The following is a 27,166-nucleotide window of genomic DNA, read 5'->3' on the forward strand; positions in this document are numbered from 1 at the left end:
GAATTTCCATGCTGTAAAGCTCTATGAGTGAAGCCACCGCGGTTTGAATTAAAGACCGATTCCTCTCCCAGTCTCCCCTTTCCCTCCCTCAAACTCCGGGAGGTCATGGAATCCGGTGACGTCGGTCTGTTGCCTAGGAACGGAATTTGGATACATTTGAAGGGCAGGCGCCTGGCCAATCAGTGGCGGGGGGCTCTGTGGTTACATCCCCCACCAGCAGCCAGTGGGGGTGAGGCAGAGGCGGGCAGCGGTCCGCCTTGTGCGAACGTCAAAGGGGGATGTCCAGCAGCAGGTACAAGGCAGTTGGAGCATCCTTACTTCCCCGGGACCAGCAGCCAAGCATGGCACACAGCACCGCTTCCCTGGCCAGAAGCCTGGGCAGGCTCTGTCTTCAGCATCGCCAACTGCACATCAGCGCCTCGAGGTAGGTATCGACTTACCCCCCCACTTCCCCCAACACACACACAACCCCCCTCTTGGCCAGAGTGTGCTTGGACCCTTGTATGTGGCAGGGTAAGGATGCGTGTCCTCGGCTGTGCTGCTCAGTGTGAGCCAAGGGCGGGTGGAGGCTGCTTGCTGCTGCATGATGAAATATCTCCAGCTGCTTACGCGTCCCATTCAACACGGCTCTCTCTCTCTCTCTCTCTCTCAATTCATTGTCTGCAAGATCCGGCAATAAAAACTTCCCAAGGCGACCGTGGAAATAAAACGCTGCCCGATCAGGGGATTTCCTCTGTCTGATTCGGTTGTCGGTTGTCTTTTATGTGATCGAGAGGATGAGATATTAGCAACTTTTATTCATTGAAATTACAGTGAAACTTACAAGAGCTGTGCACGTTTTGTAAATTGTGTCCACTGACTCACCCCCTCGTCTCTCTCCTGTTGTGGGGCGGAAGTAAAAGTGAACAATTTCTTTCTAATAATAAAATAAACCCCACGTAATCTTGCCAACGTTGTGTATGGCAAGCAGACTGGTTTCTGCTTGAAACAAAAACAGAAAATGCTGGAAAATCTCAGCAGCTCTGACAGCATCTATGGAGAGAGAGGGAGAGAAGAGACAACATTTCAAGTCTGGATGAGCCCCTCAGACCAAGTTCCTGGTTCAGCTGTTGTGACCCACATGGTTTTTTTTTCCGCCTTTCTTTCCAACCAAAACTCAATGCCTCAAGTTCAAGCGTTGCAGCAAAGCCAATTTTGTCCTCCAAACGTGTAATCTAAATTTAGAAGCGTTATCGTGTTTCCTGGCCGGTTAGTGCCAATATTCGAATCCGCCCCCCTCCCCCCACCATGCTGTTTAGCTTTTCCACCTCGCTAGAGCAGTAAAGCACATAGCATGCGCTACCAACTTAAATCCTGATCTTGGTCAGTTCATTCCCTCTTTGAAGGCTTAAACCCAAGTCCATTTTCTGGCAGAGTGATCCAAATATTCTCCCTCTCTCTGCGTTTTTTTTTGTATTTGCAAGTACATTTTATTTGTCACGAGACTTCTGTGTTGTGGCTACTACATGAAACCATGGTACTGAATGAAAACTAAGTGTAGAGCAAATAATTGCATTGCTATTTGATTGGATTTCGGTTGAGGAGGGTTTTGACAAAAGCCCGTCTTGCAGATTGAGTCCATAGGAGACTTCTCAGATGTTTGAAGTTCCTTATTTGACCAACTTCAGTTGCCATTCTTTTTAAGCCCATGGGCTTCTTTAAAAGGTCCACCTCTCAATAGCAGCTGTCGATTCTAAATCAGGAGGTTGGATAGTTACCAGTTCCATCAGTTTCCAGGAATCATGAGCTGCAACTTCCAGAAAGATATGTTTAAGCCTAGTTCACGGTTAGTGTAAGTATCGTGACTGGTGAAATGCTTTTAGTTGGTGACAGGTTAGTCAGGAACCTGCCATAGTTACTTCAGCTCTTTCCTGGACATTTGACCATTTCTTTTACCATGAGCTCACTTCTACCATTGGAGTCGTTTAATAGTTGATATGGCTGCCTTACAGTGCCAGGGTCCTGGATTCAATTCTGGCCTCGGGTCACTCCCTCATGTGGAGTCTGCACATTCTCCCTGTGCCCGTGTGGGTTTTCTCCAGTTTCCTTCCATAGCTGTGTGGGTTAAGTGGATTGGCCATGCTAAATTGACCCTAATGTCAAGGGGGATTAGCAGAGTAAGAAATAGGAGCAGGAGTAGGCCATCCAGCCCTTCGAGCCTGCCCCGCCATTCAATAAGATCATGGCTGATCTGTCGCTGCTCAGTTCCACTTTCCCGCCCTCTCCCCATAACCCTTAATCCCCTCTCTTATCAAAAACCCATCAACCCGCGTCTTAAAAATATTTAGCGAGGCAGCCTCCACCACTTCAACGGGCAGAGAATTCCAGAGATTCACCACCCTTTGAGTGAAGGAGTTCCTCCTCAACTCCGTTCTAAACCGCCCCCCTTTTATCTTGAGGCTGTGCCCCCTAGTCCTATTGTCTTTTTTGAGCGGGAAGAGTCTTTCCACCTCTATCTTATCCATCCCATTCATCATCTTATACGTCTCAATGAGATCTCCCCTCATTCTTCTAAACTCTAACGAGTACAAGCCCAGTTTATTCAGCCTCTCCTCATAGCTCAACCCCCTCAACTCCGGTATCAGCCTAGTAAACCTCCTCTGCACTCCCTCCAAGGCCAAAATATCCTTGCGCAGGTGCGGCGCCCAAAAATGCACACAGTACTCCAGCTGCGGCCTCACCAATGCCCTATACAGCTGCAGCAAGACCTCCCTACTTTTATATTCAATCCCCTTCGCTATGAAGCCCAACATCCCATTCGCCTTCCTGACAACCTGCTGCACCTGCAAGCTGGGTTTTTGTGACTCATGCACAAGGACCCCGAGGTCCCTCTGCACCGTCGCCTGCTGCAGTTTTTCGCCTCGTAAGTAATAGTCCTTCCTACCATTTTTCCTACCAAAGTGGACCACCTCACACTTGCCAACATTAAATTCCATTTGCCATTTCCTGGCCCATTCGCCCAGCCTATCTAGATCCTTCTGCAGACTCTCCACACCCTCCGCACAATTTACCGTTCCCCCAATCTTGGTGTCATCAGCAAATTTCGACACTCTACACTCGGTTCCCTCCTCCAGATCATCTATATAAATGGTAAAAAGCTGAGGTCCCAGCACTGACCCCTGGGGCACTCCACTAGTCACCATCCTCCAATCCGAATAGCACCCGTTGACCCCCACTCTCTGCCTCCTATTTGACAACCAATCCTCTATCCATGTGTGAATTTACAGGAATAGGGCATGAGTGGGATTGTGGTCGGTACAGACTTAATGAGCCAGTTGTCTCTTTCTGTACTGCAGGGATTCTATGAAATTATCTCTATCATATTTTGTGGCCAGATTTGGTTATCTAGTTATGTTGAATCATCCATGAATACATTGCGTGCCAAAACTAAATTGGGAGTTTGTGTCCAGTTTTGTCATTGCTATTTGTGAATACAGTAAGCATTCCAAAGAACAAAGAAAATTATAGCACAAGAACAGGCCCTCCCAGCTTGCACCGACCATGCTTCTCGACTTAACTAAAGTCCCTTACCCTTCCGGGGACCATATCCCTCTATTCCCATCCTATTCATGTATTTGTCAAGACGGCCCTTAAAAGTCAGTTTTGTGTCTGCTTCCACTATCTCCTCTGTCAACAAGCTACTGTCACCCACCACCCCTGTGTAAAAAAAAAAAAATGCCTCGTACATCTCCTTTAAACCTTGCCCCTCACATCTTAACCCTGTGCACCCTGGTAATTGACTCTTCCACCCTGGGAGAAAACTTCTGACTATTTCATGCAGTAGTATTCCTTAAATGCATTTAGTCACTAAGAGTAACTGTCCTGTTTATGGGGGGGGGATAGTGGGGAGGGATACTTTGTTTGAAGGTTGAATACTAGTAGGTAGATGAGGCCTCTTTGAAATGGAGCTATGAAGTAGACCAGCATGTTGGGCTGGTTAAAACTTTCAAATTTAAATAGTGGTTGAAGCACTCTTGATTTAAAGTTTAGTATTTGTTCTACTCCCTGTAATTTGTCCACCCAACTCCCCAAAGTTGTCAGCGCTTGTAATCGAAGGTCAGCAAGGTAAAGTAAGGTTCATGCTCATGGGCATCCCTTAAAATACAAGAACAAATGAATCTCCTCCTTGTATGAGCTCAAAGCCCAAGCTTTGTGAAGTTTCTCTGTTGTGACTGTTTTGATCTGTTGCAGCGTCTGTTCATCTTTATTGGGCTTTTGTGTTCCAACTCCTCCTTACTAGGCTTCCTGAAGAGCTTAAATTCATGCTAAAAAGCACAGAAACACAGATACTCTGCCTTTTGGAAAGTTCAGTAAAAAGTCTGACAACACCAGGTTTAAGTCCAACCGATTTATTTGATAGTTGGACTTAAACCTGGTGCTGTCAGACTTTTTACTGTGTTTACCCCAGTCCAATGCTGGCATATCCACATCATTTTGGAAAGTTGCCCTCTTTCCCAATGTTATAGTTTGTTCAGAATTCCCATTACTGTCAAACTATTCAGTCAGTATTATTTGAAACCCTTTTTTCAATCCTTTTTAAATGCCTTGACTTTCTAAGAAATAGCATTTCTTAGTGCTGGTAGCCAACTACTCCCATTACCAAAGTGACTGTTAAAGTGGGAAGTTAGCTAGCTGGTGTCTGTCGCTCGTTGGGCACTAAAAACTCGCACCGTATGGCTCCATAAGCACTTTTGAACGGAGTCTTCGAATAACGATCTGGGGCAGAGATCCGAGCAAGCCTTCCCTCCTTTTGATCTTGTCAGCTGAGACCAATTGTGACACCACATCTCTGCCGTGGAACTGATTGATCATAAATGTGCAATCATGCCATCTGCTGTGTAATTTATTTCATTTTCATGGGAAATATATAAATCTGATTATAGGTAAAGAAAATGCTACACTGTTTTCAATGAAAAGAATTTCATCATTAAGGAGGAGAAAGTAATATCCTGAGAGATTCTCAATCTGTGATGCTGGTAGCAAGAACAGCAGAATCCATGTTTAACATTAGTTAGGAATGTAGGAAATAGGACCTTGCGAAGGCCATTCTGCCCATCAAGCCTACCGCACCATTCAACCTGATCATCTACCTTTAGGCCATTTTTCCCCACCATCCACGTATCCCTTGATGTTATTCGTATCCAGAAATTATCAACTGCAGTCTTGAACATGCTCGCTGGTCAGACAAACAATCCAGCATACAGTCTTGAATGAATTCCAGTCTCTTGCAGCTTAATCTAATTGTATTTAGCCCCAGCCACAATCACCAACTCCTGACTTGCCAATTCCATGACTGTCTTGAGCAAGACTGTAGCTTTGATGGACTCTTTAAACCCCATATGCAAAATTTTGTGGCCTACATGATATGATAGAAGGAATGGCATTGAGTTTCATGTGGAATGAAGACAAAACATCCAGAACAAAACTAAAGATGCTGGAAATCTGAAAATACTTGAAGGTCAAGCAACCTCTATGATGAGAGTTAATGTTTCAGGTTGATAAACTTTAACCGGAGCTAGGAAAAGTTATAAGCCACAACTGAGACAGAGGAAGAGCAGAAGGAAAGGTCCCAAGAGGTTCAGTAAATATTGCAGTTATGGTTAAATCACAAGAATCAGTCAAGTTATTTCAAAACATGTGCTTTTGCCAGTTATTCTCATCATAATCATCTTGGAGAAGAATGAGTCTTTAGCCGCTGAAATAGAACATATCCAAGATTGTAAATGTTCAGCAATCTTTCATCTGTGGTTCATAAGATTACTCAGCAAGAATGGGACATTGATTCCATGATTATTTAAAATATATTGTGAAAAAGTGTTGCAATACTTGAACTTCAGGATTCTGGAGGCATCTTTGCATGCAAGTTTCTATATGTTGGTTTGCGTGCACTGGTCTCTGTTGGAACACATGTATCATTACCACAGCTGATTCCAAGGGTCTATCTTTGGCCACCTGCTATTTCTCATCTATGTGCTTCCTCTCGGAAGATGCTCCACTTCCAAGATTACATGGGTGAAATACAGCTCTACCTTGACCATTCCACTGTCTCTCACTCGTTGGGCTGTTTGTTCGACAACCGCTACGAGATGAAGAAAAGTTTCCTTCACTAAATATTGTGAAAAGCTAATTCATTCTCTTTCTTCCCCTAACCACTAATCACCTGGCTGCAGTGTCTTATTTGACCCTGCAATGAGCTTCTGACTGTATATTCGCACAATCACTAAAATCGCCTATTTAAAGCACTGTAACATCTGTCATCTACTGCTCAAAAATTGCCATCCATCCAAGCTTTTGTTACCTCTAGACTTGATTATTCTGTAAACTTGTGGTCATCAAACTCTGCTCACTGTGTCCTGACTCTCCATGAAGACCTATTCACCTATCACCCTATGCTTGCTGATCAACTTTGCCTCACAGTTAAACAGTGCTTCAATTTTAAGACCCTCATCCTTGTTTTCCAATCATTTTGTGGCCTCTCTCATTATCACCTGATAGTTTTGTTCTCTTGGACATTCCTGATTAACCGTTTCACCGTTGGTAACTACACCTTCAGCTGCCTGGCCCCTGGACTCCTGAATATTTTTCCTAAATCTCCACCTCTCTCCTCTTCCTCAGTTAAGACCCATCTTATCTCTTTGACCAAGCTTTTGTTCACTCCTAGCATCTCCTTGTGTGGATCAGTGTTAAATTTGTTTAACGCTGGTGTGAAGTGCCTTGGGACTATTTACTGCATTAAAGGCCTATGCAAATTCAAATTGTTGTTGGTTGCTGTTGTTAAGTAGGCTCAGTATTATGGCGACTCAACAATATTCTGTCTCTTTCATTCACCCAATGTTCCTTTTTTATATCTACACTGGTTCCTCATTCCAGTGATATAATTTTACCTTGCTATCCTCGTATTCTCATCTCTCCATAAGTTTTGCTCCTGATTTCTCTGATCTGTTAAAGCTCTGGAATCCATTAAGCTTTCAGTTCCTTTGTGTCTCCTGCGGGCAACAGGCTACCAGCACTGAGAAATCTGATTTCTTGGAAAGTCAAGGCATTTAAAAAGATTGAAAGAAGATTTCAAATGACACTGACTGAATAGTTTGATAGTTTGTTCAGGATTCCCATTACTATAAAATTGGGAAAGAGAGCAACTTTCCAAAAAGCATAGCATCTATGTTTCAGTGCTTTTTACCACCTTGTGTGTTACTCCATTCTCACCCCACTATAACTGGAGCTACTTAAGCCCCACACTATGTAAATCTCTTGTCCCCTTTGAGACCTCTCCTTTTCTTTCCAAAATTCCAGTCATCCTTCTTAAAGCTCCTTCTTTATTTCTGGCTTCTGCAGAGTGCTTAAGGTTGTTTCTCCAAGTTGCATCAGTTCATGCTGATATCAAGTGCAAAGTCTTCAAGTGTACAATTAGTTTAGAAATTAGTCAACAAAGGACAACCAATTTGGAATTGATGAGACCAGCTGACATAGTAAATGTAAATTTTTAGAAGACATCCTTCAAGGTATTTGATTTATTATTGTCACATGTATTGGGATAGAGTAAAAAGTATTATTTCTTATGTGTTATTCAGACAAAGCATACTGTACATAGAGAAGGAAAGGAGTGTGTGGGGAATGTAGTGTTACAGTTATAACTAGGGTGTAGAGAAAGATCAAAATGTGAGATAGATCCATTTCAAAAGCCTATTGGCAGCAGGGAAGAAACTGTTCTTGAGTCAGTTGGTACATGACCTCAGAATTTGTTTCTATCTTTTACCCAATGGAATAAGGTGTAAGAGAGTGTGTCCGGGGCGTGTGGGGTCCTTGATTATGTTGGCTGCTTTTCCGAAGCCATTCGGGTGTCATGCCTATGAATAAATGTATCAACATAGATGGAAAGTTGATTAATGGACATAAAACAAAAACTTGAGGTAAATAATGTTAAATGCATGAGTGAAGAGTTGGAGCCTCCTCAGGAATTGGCGTTCGTGTGCACTTCTGTATTTCTTAATTTCAAAAAAGGATTGAGATTTGATATGAGAAGCCCATTCTCAAATGGGTCAGAATATATGCCTTGGTGAATGGTTGAGGGTAACATGAAAAGGTAGAGGAATGGCCAAAAGAGTAGAAGTTGCAATCTGCCTTTGGTTCAAGTGTGAAGTGGTGTATTTCAGAATTAAAAAATAAATGCAAAAGTAGACATAATTGAAAAATGCTGCAGATAATCAACTACACTGAGTAAATGAAACATCTAATTTTATTAATGGGAGCAATGAGAATGAGTAAGAAAGTAATAAATTAGTGCAAAACGTTGGTTAGGCCATGGTAGCAGGCCTGTGCAATTTGGGTTATCACTGAAAAAAAGGGAGTAGAAACCACAGAATGCGTGGGCAGCATTAGCTTATTTTAAGGGAGAATTATAAATATGGGAAAGACTTGAGCAGCCTGTAGTATTCCCATTAAAGCTGAAGAGGCTTTCTTAATTAACTTCTTCATATGCTGAAGGGTTGTAGTAGTGAACCAGCAAGAATGATTTCCTCTACTTGAGAAATTAGAATCATAGAATCCTACATTGCAGGAAGAGGTCATCCCACCCAGGCTCTATCCCCATAACCCCGTGGATTTACCCTAGCTAGTCCCCCTGAGGAGCAATTTAGCATGGCCAATCCACCTAACCCACGCATCTTTGGACGGTGGGAGAAAACCAGAGCACCCGGAGGAAACCCATGCAGACATAGGAAGAACATGCAAGCTTCATATAGACAGTCACCCAAGGCAGGAATGGAACCCGGATCTTTGGCGCTGTGAGGCAGCAGTGCTAACCACTGTACCACCGTGCCGCTTGGAGTTGGCGTCTTCAGAATGAGGAAAGAGGTTAAGAGAAATCGCTTTGTTGAGGGCTGTGGCATTATTGGGTCATGTTGGGCTTTGGGCATTGTGAAATTGGATAAATGTTTGCAATTGAAGAGGCAGGCTAAGGAGCAGAGCTGGGATTGTTCCAGCTAAGCACTGATACATGCACAATGAATCATTTTCATGATTGATTTATTAGTCATAAGCATGTCTTCCATTCAGGCAATGAAACTGATCAGGCAAGATATCTAAGATAGCAAGCATATGCTTGTTTAAAATTCAGCTTTGGAGATCCCAGTTAAGAATCTTAAACCTTCAAGTGCTTCTGTCGTCCCTCCTGTCAAATTTTCTTGGCCTTTTAATTGCAGAAGTGAAGCAGTGATCATCTCCGGTAGAAGACTTGCGAGGCAGATCCAAAGAGAGGCCAAGCTTGACGTGGAGAACTGGGTTGCTGATGGGAACAGGAGACCACATCTCAGTGTTGTCCTGATTGGAGACAATCCAGCCAGCCATTCCTATGTGAAAAACAAAACAAAAGCTGCTGCTGATGTAGGTATGGATCGCAACACATTGTGTCTGTGTTACCACTGCAGTCTGTTTCATGGAACACCAATGTTAAAAGCATTCACTTAGTCCCTTTCAGTTGCACCTGAGACTTTTCATTACAGAAAGCACAAATCACTTTTTTTTTGTTTGAACAGATATTGGTTTCCGGGAGCCTGTACTTTTTGCATATTTCTTCTGCTGATTTGGAGTCATCCTCTTTGTTTGCCGCAAGTCTTAAATGAGGGTATTGAGAGAGAATTTGAGGAAAAAATGTCATTTACATTGTTCCATAATGCTCAAGTATTTTAAATATAGGGTGGCACAATATTCATGCATAGGAATTAGGAGTAGAAGTAGACAAATACAGCCCTTCGAACTCACTCTACCATTCAGTCAGATCATGGCTGATCTTTCCCTGGTCTCAAATCCCCATCCGTTCCAATATTATCCCTTTTTTTATCAGGATTATATCTGTCTCCTTCTTGAAACCATTCAATTACTGCCTCACAGTGTCAGTGACCTGGGTTTGATTCTCAGCTTGGGTCACTGTGCAGAGTCTGCACATCTGCATGGGTTTCCTCCGGGTGCTCTGGTTTCCTCCCACAGTCTGAAAGACATGCTGGTTAGGTGCATGCTAAATTCTCCCTGAGTGTATCCAAACAGGCGCTGAAGTGTGGCGACTAGGGGATTTTTAACATTTTTTTAAAGTTTATGTATTAGTGTCACAAGTAGGCACAAGTGTTACAAGTTAACACTGCAATAAAGTTACTGTGAAAATCCCTGAGTCACCACACTCTGGTGCTTGTTTGGGTACACTGAGGGAGAATGTGGCATAGCAAATGCATCTGACCAGCACGTCTCTCGTATTGTGGGAGGAAACCGGAACACCTGGAGGAAATCCATGCAGACACTGCGAGAACATGCAAACTCTATCCCCAGTAATTTAATTGCAGTGTTACTGTCAGCCTACTTATGACACTAATTTAACAAAAAAAACTTTAGCAAACTCTTTTTCTTAGTCTAAGATGAAATATTTGGAAGCTATCATCAGAATATGAGGCTTGAATTGCACATGACTAAGAACTTAGTTTTACCCTCCTGATTTAGCTTTTAGTGTGTTCCTGCAAAGCGTCAGAATTGCAGAGTTAACACCGAAAAGCATTGGTGCGAATCGCACAATTTTGTGCAAGACCTTTCTGGGGTTTTAGAGACGTCTTTTAAATGGCTGTATGTTAATCTGGGAGAAAAGGGGCAATAACTGTGAATGGAAATTTAGCATTGTGACCAGAGTGTTTCAAGATGACCAGTGTTCTGATGTGCCAGTTGTAGAACAGAAGAAGGTCTGTAATGGAAAGAGCAGCAACCGCAGATGTGCAATGATTTTCCTGCCAGAAAATTCTCCTCCTCCTTTGGCTCGATGTGAACTTTCGTCTGTGAAGCACCTTGTCATGCTTTGTTGACTTTAAAGGACTATGTGAATAGAAATCGTTGCCGCATTCCAATAAATGGAACTTCTTCCTTCCTTCTGAAAAATCTATTGGGTGAATAATTCAAATTACAATAAAATGAATTTGTCGTCAAAAGGCTAATAAAAGAGGAAGGAAAGTTTGTTGGGGGTGGTGGAGGAGGCGGGGGGGTGCGTGTGCATGAGAGAGAAGAGTAGAATGCGAGAACAGCATTGAATCCTCTAAAGCTGGCTTAGTGAAAGGCATGTAAGAACTTGTGACTTGGCAAACCGCTATCTTATCTTGCCAGCTCCAGTTTCCTGCTGCCAAATGGACAGTGAATTTAATCACAGGTTATGCACCCTGTCAGAATGGGATACAGTGGACTAAATTAGACCAACCGACTCAAAAGCAGCTCCTTCCCTGCTGCCATCAGATTTTTGAATGGACCTACCTCGCATCAAGTTGATCTTCCTCTACATCCTAGCTATGAGTGTGACACTACATTCTGCGCTCTCTCCTTTCCTTCACTATGGACAGTATGTTTTGTCTGTATAGCGCGCAAGAAACAATACTTTTCTCCGTATACCAATACATGTGACAGTAATAAATCAAATCAAAACTCAGCGCTTAGCTGGAACAATCCCAGTCCTGCTCCTTACCCTGCCTCTTCAATTGCAAATATTTATCCAATTTCACAATGCCCCATTCCCAAGATGATCCAATAGTGCCACAGCCCTCAACACAAAGAGATTTCTCTTACCTCTTCCCTCGTTTTGAAGATACCAACTTCTCAAGCAGAGGAAATCATTCTTTGCTGTTCACGACCACACTTATTTTCTGCCAGAAAATATTTTTCATCAGACATTAACACATGTGGCAATAAATCAAATCAAATGTGGTTCGTTTTGGAGCATTTCATTACTGTAAAAGCACTCTATAAATACATGGTGCCACAGCTGTGGCTCACCCCTGAGTTTCAAATTCTTCAGGTGCACACTTGAGCAGAAAAATCGAGGCTGCCACTCAGTGTCGTACTGAAGAAATGCAATACTGTTGGATGTGCCGTCTTTTGGATGAGATGTAATCCAAGGTTGTGTTCTTGTCCGGGTTTATTCAGTAGAAGGTGGGGAGGATAATCCTTGATGTCCTGGCCAATATGTATTTCTCGAGCAGCATCAGAAAGCTGGATTTTCTGGTCACTATCACTTTGCTCTTTGTGGGAGATCACTTTGTGCAGATTGATTGCCTTGTTTCCCGCACTGCAGCAGTGACTACACTTGAAAGATTTTGTGGCTGTTGAGCAATTTGAGATGTCCAGTGGTCTTGAAAAGGGCTTTACAAATGCATTTCCTTCTCTGCAGGATTACTGCTGTCATTATTCCCCAACCCACCAACCTTTCCACATTTGTCCTCAAGTGAATTTTGTTTTTTGCAAATAATTCTGCCTAAAGTATGCTTGACTTTGCTGATGGCTCAGAAATGCTGAATCTGACAGTTAAAGGAAATCACTTGTTTATTCCTTTGCTCAAGCTTTGCTGACAGCAACTCGGGAGGTGGGGTGGGCACGGTGGCACAATGGCTGGCACTGCTGTCTCACACTGCCAGGGAATCTGGGTTCAATTCCTGGTTTGCATCATTGCCCGTGCGGAGTCTGCACATTCTCCCCATGTCTGAGTGGGTTTACTCTGAGTTCCTTCTCACAATCTGAAAGACGTGCTGGTTAGGTGCTGAATTCTCCCTCGGTGTAACCTGAACAGGCGCCAGAATGTGGCGATCAGGAGATTTTCACAATAACTTCACTGCAGTGTTAACAATGTAAGCTGACTTGTGACACTAATAAATAAACTTTCACAGTAACCCAAAAAGCGAGGGGGAGAAAATGACCTTTAATGCCAGGGGTTACGAGCCTGGGTGGGATTGTTATCAGTGCAGGCTTGAGGGGCCAAATGGTCTCCCTTCATTGTTGTCTGTATTCTATGAAAGAAGCTTTTGATCACTGTATAGCAACAAAGGCACCTGTGATTTTTGAATGAAGACAATCTGGCGCATAAAATCTGCAGCCAATGGTCTTTCTGAAAAACCACGCATTCCATGTTCAGAAGTGACAAAAATGAGGAACAAATATTTAACAGTAGAAATATGAGTCAAATGACCTTGAGAAGCCACTGACCAAAAGCAGTTGTTGGTAATCTTTTTGCTCTCATTTAACCTCCTCCAGACTATCTTTTATTTTTCGTTGTCTTCTACTTTCTGCCTTGCCTCCTGAACATTTTTATTCCCATTTACTTGGTCCTGTTTTTCATCCAATCACCTTTTTTCTTTTGTTTCAGTTTGCTTTCTTCCCCTTCCCTACTTGTACATTTGCTTTGAACTGGCCGTGTCTCTTAGCTTTATTCTGATTCTGATCAAAATTCACCAACTCAAAACGTTAACTCTGTTTCTCTCTCAGATTGCCTGACCTTTTTAAGTAATTCGCCCCTTTATTTCAGCTTTCCACCATTTGACAATATTTTGCTTTCGCCTGACTGAGCTTAACTAGTTTTGGATGAACTCTCAAATTTTTTGATTTGATTTACTGCTGTACCCATATTAGCATATAGTAAAAAGTATTGTTTCTTGCACACTATACAGGCAAAGCATACAGTTCATAGACCAGGAAAAGAGAGAATGCAGAATATAGTGTTGTACCCATAGTTAGGGTGTCGAGATAGATCAACTTAATACAAGCTAAGTCCATTCAAAAGTCTGACAGCAGCAGGGAAGATGCTGTTCTTGAGTCGGTTGGTACACGACCTCAGACTTTTGTATCTTTTTCCCGGTGGAAGAGAGAATGTCCAGGGTGTGTGGGGTCCTTGATTATGCTGGCTGCTTTTCCAAGGCAGCAGGAAGTGTAGACAGAGTCAGTGGATGGGAGACTGGTTTGCGTGATGGACTGGGCTACATTCACAATCCTTTGTAGTTTCTTACAGTCTTGGGCAGAGCAGGAGCCCATACCAAACTGTGATACAACCAGAAAGAATTCTTTCTATGGTGCATCCGTAAAAATTGCTGAGAGTCGTAGCTGACATGCCAAACTTAAGGTACTAACCGCAGTAATAAAAGTTAAAACAGATTGATACAATTATTGATGGCGCAATTGATGCTGAGCTTGACTGCTAACTATTTGAATCTTGGTTGTTTTCTTTGTAGTAATTGTTCTTTTGACTTACTGAACAGGTATCACAAGTGAGACAATTCTGAAGCCAGCCAGTATCACTGAGGATGAAGTGCTGGAGCTGATTTCCAAACTCAACAATGACGACAAAGTGGACGGGTTGCTTGTACAGCTACCTCTACCTGGTAGGGGATTGCCATGCAAATTAACTGTATTTGCTTGATTCCTAACTTGAACAAAGATGTGCTTTTTCCTTTGTCGGACTGAGTGTAAGGCACATGAGTATCTGGAAAACTGAGCCACCATATTGGTGTACCCTGAAATGGTTAAACGAATAATAAATTTTTCTTTCCAAAATAAAAACCAAAAACACTGGGAAAAACTTAGCAGGTACAGCAGCTTGAAATGTCTTGATTTATGATTGTCACATGTATTAACATACAGTGAAAAGTATTATCTCTGCGCACTATACAGATAAAGCATACCGTTCATCGAGAAGGAAACGAGAGTTCAGAATGTAGTGTTACAGTCATAGCTAGTAGAGAAAGACCAATTTAATGCAAGATAAGTTCATTCAAAAGTCTGACGGCAGCAGAAAAGAAGCTGTTCTTGAGTTGGTTGGTATGTGATCTCAGACTTTTATATCTTTTGCCCAATGGAAGAAGGTGGAAGAGAGTACTTTCGGGATGTGTGGGGTCCTTAATCAAGGCTTTTCCAAGGCAGCGGGAGGTGTAGACAGAGTCAGTGGATGGGAGGTTGGTTTGCCTGATGGATTAGGCTTCATTCACAACCCTTTGTAGATTCATAGCCTTTTGTAGTTTCTTGAAGCTTCATCGAAGGAGATGTGGAGTCTGTGTTTTGTGTCTTTTATCCATTTGAACTTTTGGAACCGTGTTGTGTTGCAGCTGCACTAAAGTGGTCAGATACTTTTGGATCTCATCCAATAGTTGTGGATAACAGTGTAATCATGTAATTTGCTTTATTGCAAAATACGTTGAACAGTGCAGCAAAACAAATCATTTTTCTTAAAAAAAAGGAGATTTTAAGGAAAGTACTTTTTTAAAAAAAAACTTCTTTTAAGAAAACAGCTGATCACATAGATTGGCATTTGCATTATTCGTAGACTCTTTCTGCGCCAACTTGTGTTGTGTGTTTCAAAGCAGTTGCGTTTTTATTTGCAATACAAAGCTTCAGCCTTGGCATCTCTGACTCAATTACCAGGCATTTTCCACACCTAGGTATATAAAAAAAGCTTTATTCTTATTTGTTCCTTCAGTGCAGATCCATATGCATGCTGTCATTAACATATTGAAAGGTGGTTAGATGAGCCTCGCGTGAAGCAATAGAACAGAAGGGATTTACCACACCACATTAGGCCATTTGATTTATTGTGAAGTATACAGGCTCCTTACTTGATAATCCAAACTCAACTCCACAGCCCTGTTCTTTCACCATTGACTTCTATCTTCCCCTGTTTCAAATATTTATGGGTAGCATAATGGCAAGCACTGCTGCCCTCAGAGTGCCAAGGACCCAGGTTTGATTCCTGGCTCGGGTCACTGTCTATGTGGAGTCTGCACGTTCTCCCTGTGTCTGCATGGGGTTTCTCTGGGTGCTCCAGTTTCCTCCCACAGTCCGAAAAGCGTGCTGGTTAGGTAGATTGGCCATGCTAAATTCTCCCTCGGTGTGCCGGAGTGTGACAACTCGGGGATTTTCACAGTAACTTCATTGCAGTGTTATTGTCAGCCTACATGTGAAGTTAGTAAATAAAGAGATAAACTTTACTTTCTTCAAAAGTGCAAGAGTCTCTGCCTCAGTTGGTCTATTTACGACTAATCATATTTCTAGAAGTTATTTCAGCTCCTGGTTAGGAGTTTTTCTCAACCAACCCCTTTTAAACAGTGTAGGAATCACTCTTTTTCTGTGTCTTCCTTACTATTGTTTCATTTTTCTCCCTAAAGTGGGAACATTGGTCACTTCTCTGTTATAAATTGCACTATGGTTAAATTAAACCATCAGTGTTTGTGGCTTTACAAAAACTTTCACAGTCTTTGTAAAGACTTGTCATGTCCCCCAAATGTCATCAGCTGCTTATGATATTCTTCAATTGTGGATCTGAAAATGTAAATCACAAACAAATATCTCATGGCACCGACAAAGAAATATTGTTCAACATCTCGATGTTCCCCAGAGAAGGGGAACATTGGCGGCACGGTGACACAGTGGTTAGCACTGCTGCCTCAGCACTAGGACCCGGTTCAATTCCAGCTTCGGGTCACTGTCTGTGTGGAGTCTGCACATTCTCCCTGTGTCTGCATGAGTTTCCTCCGGGTGCTCCAGTTTCCTCCCACACTGCAAAGATGTGTGGGTTATGTGGATTGGCCAGGCTAAATTGCCCCTTAGCGTCAGGGAGACCGGCTAGGGTAAATCCATGGGGTTATGGGGATAAGACTTGGGTGGGATTGCAGTTGGTGCAGACTTGGGTTCTATAATTCTGTGATTTCAAATTCAGCTGAAGCTGTGAAGAAGAGTCACATGGACTCGAAATATTAACTCTTCCCTCTTCCTCAAAGATACTGCCACACATGCTGAGGTCTTCCAGCATTTTTCTGTTGTTAATCCAGAAAAGCTGTTTCCTCCTCTTTCCAAGATTATCCTGAAATCGAGACGTGTCTTAAGCAGGAGCTATCCAGACGAACCTGCTTCCTTTGTTTTGTATGAATAATGACAAGTGTAGAAAGTGTGTGTTGATATCTACATGAACAAATTAGGGGCAGGGCTGTTTGGAGCAGAACTTTATTTAATACTCTTGCTAAAGAGAAAGAAATCCCCTCTCACAGCTGTCTGCCCAAGAAACCATGCACTAAGTGCCATTCTGAATGAGCAATCAATGCCTGCCTGGAGAACACCGAGGAATAATGAATGCATTTTGGCCATTCACAGCCTATGGTGCTTGGGGGTAGCGGGGGAGGAGCAGACATGGAAAAGCAGTGGGGGCTGAACAGAGAAAGCACTCGTGACCTAGTGGATTTCTCACCGGACTGTTAATCCAGGAACGCAGCTAATGTTCTGGGGACCCTGGTTCAGATCCTGCCACAGCAGATGGTGGGAAAAACATGTCTGGAATTAAGAATCTACTGATGATCATGAAACCAACGTCGATTGTTGGAAAACCCATCTGGGGCATTAATGTCCTTACCTGGTCTGGCCTACATGTGAGTCCAGCAATGTGGTTGACTCTCAACTGAGCTCCGGCAACTAGGGATGGGCAATAAATGCTGGCCCAGCCAGTGACACCCATGTCTCATGAATGAATAAAAAAAAATATGGTGTTCAGATTTCCCTCTATTGAACCACTCATTTGGCATGTTGCCAGCGACGTGGAATACTTTGGAGGCTAGTTTTAACACTTTGAACTTATGAGACTTGGAACAGATAACCAGCTTGATGGTATCTTTGTTTCTCCTTCACTGTGTGTAGTGACACTTGACATGCTCTTCAGTGGAGGTTTTCCTTATGATTCCTTTTTATTAAAAGCAAAAAAGGAGATTGGTTCTTAGCTTGTGACGAGGTTCCAAATTCAATCAGCAAGCCCTTCTATTCCTTCCTCCCTTGTTCTTTTCTAGCTTCCCCTTAAAACAGTGGGTAGCCTCAGAAAGCAAGGTCAAGATGTATAGGATAGTAGGCTTTAGTTTTGTGCTTGTTAGATCAAACGTGCTTGATGGTACAATCTTAAGGGCAAATTGATGTGCGTTTGATTTTAAAATGATGAATCATCTTAATAGGTTGGTTCAACATTGAATTTTTTTTCTCTTAGAGCACCTCAATGAACGCAAGATCTGCAATGCAGTGTCTCCGGCTAAAGATGTGGATGGATTTCACGTGATCAACGTAGGCCGCATGTGCCTTGACCAGAAGTCAATGCTGCCTGCTACGCCCTGGGGAGTGTGGGAAATAATTCAAAGAACAGGTGATTTAAAACACCGTCTCTCAGCCAGTCATTCTCACGTTACTCATCATGACTGCTTACTTGAGCAGGAGTACTCAAACCTGAAAATATAGCTTCCTAATCTGAAAATCTTTGAACCTACTGAGGAGTTTAACATTTCCTTGTTTTGAAAATAGGCTAAACATTCGGTGTAGTACTGAGGGTGCATTTGGATTTCACATTTAATGTTAAATCATCTGCGTGGTACGGTGGGTTGTGTAGCATGACTTAAAGGTGTGGCAATACCAGAGAGTATGCTGTTTTCTTAGTGTATGACCCTACAATATTCTCTTTACCAGTATTACCAAAAACCCGGTGCTCCCACGAAAAAGCGATAGCGATCAATTCAATAGATTTGGGAAGCTTTGGCCTTAAGATGATGCATAATACTTCATTGGACAGGAGAGCACAGGTTCAGGCTGGTGAGACACATTTTTGATATGGGAATATTTCTTACGCCCTCACTGCCAACATCCCATGGGTTACCATTGACCAACAACTGAACTGGACTGTCCATATAAATACTGTGGCTAAAAAGCAGGTCAAAGGCTTGGTCAAAGCTCACTTCATGAGCGCCACCTGCCTCCCACCAAGTCTATCCACCATCTACAGGGTACAAGTCAGAAGTGTAATGGAATACTCTCCAATTGCCTGGATGAGTGCAGCTCCAACAACTCTCAAGAAGCTCAACACCATCCAAATCAAAGCAGTCTGATTGCTAGCCCTTCCACTAACGTTCAGTCCCTCCCCCACTGACCAGCAGTAGCAGCTGTGTATACCATCCACAAGGTGCACTGGAGGAATTCACCAAGCCTTCTTTGGGTAGCAGTTTCCAAACCCACAACCATTCCACTTAGGACGGCAAGTTCCTTTCCAAGCCAATCCCCTTCCTGTTTTGGAAATATATCAGCCATTCCTTCACTATCACTAGGTCAAAATCCTAGAATTCTCTCCCTAACAGCACTGTGAGTGTACGCACACCTCATGAGCTGCAGCGATTCAAGAAGGCAGCTCACTACCATTTCTGATGGCCAATAAATTCTTTTGGCCAAACAGCGATGCTCACATCCCATCCCATAAATGAATTTTTTTTAAAAAAGTCACTCGATAGTTGTATGCGCTGCTGGAAGAGCAGTTGAGGCTGGGGCACTCGGTTCTACAAAAGGATAAAGATCAGATTAAATTTCCTTGATAGTAGCTGTGTTGATTGGCTTCTTCAGGTTATAGTTGTAGCCAGCGGCAGAATGGAAGAAAACGGATTCTTTTTGAGTGAGAAGTGTAGGTTGTGCTCATTTTTGTGAATTGACGGGATTCCACATTTTCCGTCCAGGAATCCCAACTCTCGGGAAGAACGTCGTCGTTGCCGGACGGTCAAAAAATGTGGGAATGCCCATTGCGATGCTGCTGCATACAGACGGTGCCCATGAGAGACCTGGAGGTGAGGGTGAAATGATGAATTGTGATTTAAGTGACATGATGGGATCGACAAGCTGCTGAATTTCAATTGTGTTCTTTTGACGACAGCAGCCACAATTCTGAATATCCAATTTGAGTTTCGGAATGAGTCCATGGACACAGTACAGTCTCTGTTCTTTTTCCAAGTTTTTGGTTCTTGGCTAATGCATGTCAGACAACCTGTCTGTACCATTTGGCCCATTGAGTCTGCACCCAACACAATCCCATCCAGGCCCAATCCCCATAAACCCATGTATTTACCCTACTAGTCCCCCTGACACGAAGGGGCAATTTTAAACTGAGTATTCTCACCAAATTTTAACTACTGGCTGTTGCCCTGACATGAAGTTCAATAAAAACTTTATTCAAGATATTTAAAATGTTAATGGGCCTTCATTTTGAAGTTCTATCCGCTTTATTTATAACCATTAATTATTGTACAAAATGACACTCCCATCATGCAACTTTACAAGTGCCATCACGTTTTTCAGTGGCCCCTAAATCTGTGTTTAATAACAGTGGGAAATGGGTCTTGGGACCTCTGGGAAGAGTACCATTTGGAAGCGCCCCAATTTGGGGCGGCATGGTGGCACAGTGGTTAGCACTGCTGCCTCACAGCACCGGGGACGCGGGTTTAATTCCTGGCTTGAGTCTCTGTGTGGAGTTTGCACGTTCTCCCTGTGTCTCTGTGAGTTGCCTCTGGGTGCTCCAGTTTCCTTCCGCAGTCCAAAGATGTGCGGGTTAGATAGGTGAATTGGCCCTTTGGTGTCAGGGGAACTAGCTAGGGTAAATACATGGGGTTATGGGGATAGGACCTGGGTCGAACTGCGGTTGGTGCAGACTCGAATGGCCTCCTTCTGCACTGTAGGGATTCTATGAATCCTATATTTTCTATGTCTCAAAGCAAAACCACTCTCTTTAAGATTATGCTGCTATTTGCATTTAACTTTACAGTAAGATTGAGTCTCCTGTGACCTGAAGTTTGCGCTGTTGTGCAAGCTATGAATTTAACTTCATAGCAAAGGCTAAGCCACTGCTTTACAAGTGCAGATCTTGGTGACTGTCCACTATCCAGTCCATGGTCCATTATTAACACTCTGCATTGCAATCCCGACTTATTATACTCAGGCTAAAAATAAATAATTAAAGGTGGGGCCAAAATACAAAGTGGAACTCGCAGTATCAGAATTTGCCTTTTGCACGCCTTTTTCAAACAAGACGTTTGCTGTTTTAAGTGGCCTCTGGTGGTTCTTCCAAGAAACTGTTACATGGGTGATGATTGAAGTGACATGATGTGAACTGCAATCTGCTGCTTTCGATTTTGACTCCAGCAGACACAATTCTAAATATCCGATTTTGGTTCTTGGCCAATACATGTCAAACAACCCGCCTGTTGCTCTTGTAGACCGGTTGTCTCTTGTAGACTGAGCATTCTCAGTAGACTTTTATCTGACTGACTGTTGTCATGGCATGAAGTTTAATAAAAACCTTACTAACGGTAGCTATCCAGGAGCGCACTTTTCAAACTCATTTCACCTGTTTAATTGCTGAATTTGTGAAAATATATTTAAATAAACACTTTCCCCCTTTTGACAGCCTGAGAAATATGTCTTCCTTACAACTTTGGTTGGGGATTTAAGATAATATTTGGGCATCTCTTCAGAGACATAGGTTAGAGATTCTTTCCTAAGCTTTGAAGTGCTTTTGAAATGCATCACTGCAATTATATACATCACTACCTTTATAAGGGACAATGCAGTGTCCCTATCCATCTGAAGAGTTTAACATAGAACATGACAGCGTAGTACAGGCCCTTCAGCCCTCGGTGTTGCGCCGACACGTAAAAACCAATCTAAAGCCCATCTAACCTACTCTATTCCAATATCGTCCACGTGTTTATCCAATTACCATTTCAATGCCCTTAATGTTGGCAAGTCCGCTACTATTGCAGGCAGGGCATTCCACGCCCTTACTACTCTCTGGGTAAAGAACCTACCTCTGACATGTGTCCTATACCTATCATCCCTCAATTTAAAGCTATGTCCCCTCGTGCTAGCCATCTCCATCTGAGGAAAAAGGCTCTCACTGTCCACTCTACCTCATCCTCTGATCATCTTGTATGCCTCTATTAAGTCATCTCTTAACCTTTTCTCTGAGGAAAACAGCCTCAAGTCCCTCAGCCTTTCCTGATAAGACCTTCCCACCAAACCAGGCAACACTAGCTTCCCACATATTCCTAGAATAAATTTCATCCAGCCCAGGGGACTTATCTATTTTCAAACTTTCTAGAATTGCTAACACCTCCTCCTTATGAACCTCAATCCCATCTAGTCTTAATAGTCTGTATCTCAGTATTCTCCTCGACATCACTGTCTTTTTCCTATGTGAATACTGATGAAAAAATTCATTTAGCACCTTTCCTATCTCTTCAAACTCCATGCACAACTTCCCACTACTGTCCTTGACTGGCCCCAATCTCACCCCAGTCATTCTTTTATCCCTGACATACCTATAGAAAGCTTTAGGGCTTTCCTTGATCCTACCTGCCAAAGACTTCTTGTGTCTCTTCCTGGCTCTTTAATCTTGCAATTAGTGGCCCATGGAAGGCAATGAGACCTTTTCTTAATTAATCTGATTGTATTTGGCTTCAAGCAAGCTCTTGTATCTTACCATTAACTTGTAGAGCACAGGGATCTGTTGCTTTCCTCACTAATTGAACTTTAAAGCTAAGTGTTGTATTGCAGGGGATGCCACGGTGACCATCTCCCATCGATACACACCCAAAGACCAGCTGAGGGAGCACACCAAGCTCGCGGACATCATTGTGGCTGCAGCAGGTGAGGTTTCAAGCTATTGGACTGTTTAACGTTGGAGTCTTTGAGTAAAGTTTCAGATGCAAAATGAGCATAGTGTTTCGTACTGGTTTGCTTAGTCAAAAGCAGCAGATAGAACATTCCGCCCCCCCCCACCCAACCAAAGTATAAACTCCAGCATGTGACCCTTTGACTCCTAAATGCTGGCTCATGATTTTGAGGAATCTATTCTTTCACTTTTGGAGAGTAATCATTATTTTTGTTTGAAGTGAAGGCAGGTTCAGTTGAAGCTTTTCTCAAATTACTACATTCAGTGGAATTGGCAGCTTTTTTTGCCATCAGTGTTTTGAATTGTGCACTATCAAAACACGGTAACGGCACAGTAGCACAGTGGTTAGCACTGCTGCTTCACAGCTCCAGGGTCCTGGGTTCGATTCCCAGCTTGGATCACTGTCTGTGTGGAGGTTGCTCATTCTCCCTGTGTCCGCGTGGGTTTTCTCCGGGTGCTCCGGTTTCCTCCCACACTCCAAAGATGTGCGGGTTAGGTTGATTGGCCCTGCTAAAATTGCCCCTTAGTGTCCTGGGATGTGTAGGTTAGAGGGATTAGTGGGTAAATGTGTAGGGATATGGGGGTAGGGCCTGGGTGGGGTTGTGGTCGGTGCAGACTCGATGGGCCGAAGGGCCTGTTTCTGCACTGTGGGGTTCTATGTTCTATCCTGTGAGCATTCAGTAACTATGACTAATGCACAAATCCTATGGATCAATGGTGCAAATCCCCAGTAATAACTTGGTAACAGGTTGTTAAATTCTGTGTTTCCATATATTAAAACAAATCTGAATTTGCACAAGTTCAAGGTTCCTTATTTGCCGGAGGCTGTGTAATCATATGATCCCACCTGCCTTTTTTTTTAATTTATTCATGTGACATGGGTGTTGCTAGCTGGACAGCAATCATTGCCTAATCTCTAGTTGCCCAAGGGCAGTTGAAAGTCGACCACATCTCTGTGCCCCTGGAATCACATGTATGCCAGGCCAAGTAAGGACAGCAGATTGCCTTCGCTAAAGGACATTAGTGAACCAAATGAGGTTTCCGGACAATCAGTCTTTTAATTCCTGATTTTTTTTTTATTTATCTGCCGTGGCGGGATTCGAACTCAAGTCTCCAGGTCACAAGTTGAGTTTTTGGATTAATAATCTAGCGAGGCCATCGCCTCCTTCTGCTCGACATTTAACAAGATCATTATTGTAATTGTACATCAACTCCACTTTCCTGCCATATCTCTGCATTCTTTATTCCCTTAGTATCAAAAACCTGAAATTGTCACGCTGTGTGAAGAAATTTCTCCTCCTTCTCTCCATCCGAAATGCCCAATGTCTTACTGCAAACCCCAGCTCTGAACTCTAAATTTGATGTTTTGGTAAGGTCACCTCCCATTCCTCTGAGATCCCAAAGAAGATGGACTCATTCTACTCACTGTCACTGCACAAATGAATATTGTCTTTTCCGAGTTTTGTGACTTGACTGGCTTCTCCCGTGCATTGCAGGTATCCCGAAGCTAATCACCGCTGACATGATTAAAGAAGGAGCGGCAGTCATTGACGTTGGAATTAATCGTATCCAGGATCCTGTCACCGGCAAGCCAAAGCTGGTTGGCGACGTTGATTTTGAAGGTAATTGGAGGATGAATGAACACAGGAGTTATTAAGAATGCATGAAATATGGAGCCTGTGTGGTGTGTGCCTGATACATCAGGGCAGCGCAGTGGTTAGCACTGCTGCCTCTCAGCGCCAGGGACCTGGCTTGGGTCACTGTCTGTGTGGGGTCTGCACTTTCTCCCCGTGTCTGCATGGGTTTCCTCCGGGTGCTCCAGTTTCCTTCCACAGTATACAGATGTGCAGGCTATGTTTGTTTGGCCATGCTAAATTGCCTCTGAGTGTCAGGGGGATAAGCAAAGTAAATGAGGGTTATGGAGATAGGACCTGGGTGGGATTGTGGTCAGTGCAGACTTGATGTACTGTAGGAATTCTATGATAAATGGTGTTGTGGCTGGTCGGCTGTGAAAGAGAATAATTTACTGTTAATTCTGTTTAGTACCTTTCAAAAAAAATTTCAAAGAGGTTGAAAGCCACAATTTATTTATGTTTATATATTGGCTGGAGGCACTTCATGAATGTTAGCAACAAAACATTTTTTGGAACTAAGCCACGGGAGGAGTTATCGGGGCAGATGATCAAAAGCATGGCCCAGGAGGGAGACTTTCATCATCATCTGAAGTGGAGGAAGAGGTAGAGAAGCCCAGGGAGGGAATTCCAGAGCCTACAGCTCATTACTTAAACTCTAGGGTGTGAAATAAACCAACATAGGAGGAAATCACTGGGACTTGCAGAAGTGAACAAAGTTCCTGTTCAGGAGGGTTGAGGACATTGAATAATTAAACTGAGGATGGAGGTATTTTAATTTGAGGTGTTTTCAGACTGCATGGCAGTGTCAGTCAGTGTTAATAACTGGGCGGCACAGTGGTTACCACTGCTGCTTTATAGCACCAGAGACCCGGGTTCACTTTCCAGCTTGGGTCACTGTCTGTACAGAGTTTGCATGTTCTCCCCGTGACTGCATGCGTTTCCTCCGGGTGCTCCAGTTTTCTCCCACAGTCCAAAAGACATGCTGGTTAGGTGCTAAATTCTCCCTTGGTGTACCTGAACAGTGTGGCGACTAGGGGATTTTCACAGTAACTTCACTGCAGTGTTAATGTAAGCCTACTTGTGACACTAATAAACAAACTTCAAACCTTAGCTTTCTGAAATTTGCTCATCGGCCCCTTGACTGAGAAAGTTATGTGTGTGTGTATATATACATATATATATCCCGTCCCCCACCCTACCCTGAGCGAAAAGGTCGGACAAGTCTGTTGTAAATAGTTCAAGAAGGATTAGTTTGGCATGCTGACAGCCAGTGTGTTATTTTTGACTTTGCTCAGGGCCGTTTTAATGTGGGGTGGCAAAACTGCGTGAATTGTTACATTTCTACTCCAAGAAAGCTGGAGTGGGAGGTCTGTTAATTCTTGCCGTTAATCCTTCATGTTCCAACTTGGGAAACATGCAATTGTGAGAGTGCGGGCAGAGGCCAGTTCTCCTGTCTCTGCTATATCTCTGGGTCATTACAGTATGTTTGAACCTGGAATCCTGCAAATAGACAGAATTGGATATCAGTGCAGGCACTGTCGGAACAAGTTTGCCTGATTGATCTCTGGGATGGCAGGATTGTTCTATGAAGAGAGATTGAATTGACGAGGTTTGTAAGCACTCAAGTTTAGAAGAATGAGAGGGGGGAACCCCTCATTGCAACATTTTAATATTCATAGAATCCCTACAGTGCAGAAGGAGGCCATGCGGCCCATAGAATCTGGACCGACCACAATCCCATCCAGGCCCTATCCCCACAGCCCCATGTATTTATCCTGCTAGTCTCCCTGACACTAAGGGACAAAGTTAGCATGACCAATCAACCCGCATAGCCTGTGGGAGGAAACTGGAGCACCCGGGGGAAACCCACGCAGACACAGGGAGAACTTGCAGTCTCCACACAGAGTGACCAAGCTGGAATCGAACCCGGATACCTGGCGCTGTCGGGAAGCAGTGCTCACGTGTCGACTCTCTCAGTTTTCACCAGGATCAAATAGATGGGTTGCAAGATTGATGTTTCCCCCTGGCTGGGGGTTCGTGAATGAAGGGTCGCTGTCTCAGGATGTGAGGTAGGCCATTTAAGAGTGGGATGAGGAGGAACACCTTCACTCAGAGGGTGGAATTATCCACCACAGAAAGCTGGAGGCCAAGTGACTGAATATATTTAGGAAGGATATAGATTTCTGGACTCTAAGGGTGTTGAACGGTATGGGGAGAGAGCAGAAGTTTGGCATTGAGATGGGGGATCAGCCATGATCATACTGAATGACAGAGAAGAGTCAAATATGCTACCCCGCCCCTATTTTCTGTTTGAGTTGAAAACTGCACATCCAACTTTTCAGTGCTTTCATAGATTTCACTTCTATCATGTTTTCAGAATGTCGAGGGGACAAGTGGTTTATTTGGAACAGCAAGTACTTGGTAGATGAAATTTCCACACCAGTATGCGAAGTCCCCATGTGAAAATATCAGTTTCGGTTTCGAATTTTAATGCCTGCCATCTGAGATAGAAGTTTTTATCTCCCTGGACTGGAGAAGATTGTAAATGTTCAAATATGATCAGCTTGATTAGATAAGTGAATTGGTGGAATGAGCTCGTGACTTGTTCAATGGCTACATTCAGTTTGCACGCGATTGTAATTTTTCTTTTGAACTGGGAAATATCACTGGAATGAGACCACGTTGCAGAGTGAATAAATCCTTCATTGTTCATCGTAGGATTTTAAATTTTTTTGGGGAATTCAGGCATGGATTGCTGTGCAATAGTAAGATGCTTCGAGTATAAGGTCGATTCCTACGTATTCATGGACTGAATCCTGCCTGTTTTGTTGCTGGATCACTGAGTCTGATTAGCATTTGTGCAGTAAAAGCAAAGTTTCGGATGCTGGAAATCTGGAAGAAAAACACAAGATGCTGGAAAGGCTGGGCAGGTCTGGCAGCATCTTTGGAAAGAGAGAGTTAAAGTTTTGAGTCCGTATGAGTCTTTGGAACTAAAGAGGGGACAGAATGTGTTGGATTGCATACTGTATAATGGAGGATAAAGCAGCTGGAACAGAGTCAGTGATAGGTGGGAGCTCGGAGAGATAGAATCACACAATCCCTAAGTGCACCGATCACAATCCCACCCAGGCCCTATCCCCATAACCCCCATGCGTTTACCCTAGCTAGTCCCCCTGACACAAAGGGACAATTCACCTAACCCCCACAC

At 43.3% G+C, this 27,166-nt stretch overlaps 1 protein-coding gene across 1 annotated transcript in view; it reads left to right on the top strand.

The window, feature by feature from the left end:
- Window positions 1-281: 281 nt before the first annotated feature.
- mthfd2 (methylenetetrahydrofolate dehydrogenase (NADP+ dependent) 2, methenyltetrahydrofolate cyclohydrolase) overlaps window positions 282-27,166 on the top strand; it is a 31,558-nt gene continuing 4,673 nt past the window's right edge. Inside the window, exons 1-7 of the mRNA XM_080216819.1 lie at window positions 282-424; window positions 9,240-9,424; window positions 14,082-14,204; window positions 17,837-17,989; window positions 19,338-19,445; window positions 22,207-22,299; window positions 23,821-23,946. Of these exons, the coding sequence (XP_080072945.1) occupies window positions 342-424; window positions 9,240-9,424; window positions 14,082-14,204; window positions 17,837-17,989; window positions 19,338-19,445; window positions 22,207-22,299; window positions 23,821-23,946 (871 nt within the window). The 5' untranslated portion in view covers window positions 282-341. The remainder of the gene's footprint in view (window positions 425-9,239; window positions 9,425-14,081; window positions 14,205-17,836; window positions 17,990-19,337; window positions 19,446-22,206; window positions 22,300-23,820; window positions 23,947-27,166) is intronic.

The sequence above is a fragment of the Carcharhinus amblyrhynchos genome, chromosome 34, assembly GCF_965287045.1.
Source record: "Carcharhinus amblyrhynchos chromosome 34, sCarAmb.v2.hapA, whole genome shotgun sequence".
Classification (NCBI taxonomy): domain Eukaryota; kingdom Metazoa; phylum Chordata; class Chondrichthyes; order Carcharhiniformes; family Carcharhinidae; genus Carcharhinus; species Carcharhinus amblyrhynchos.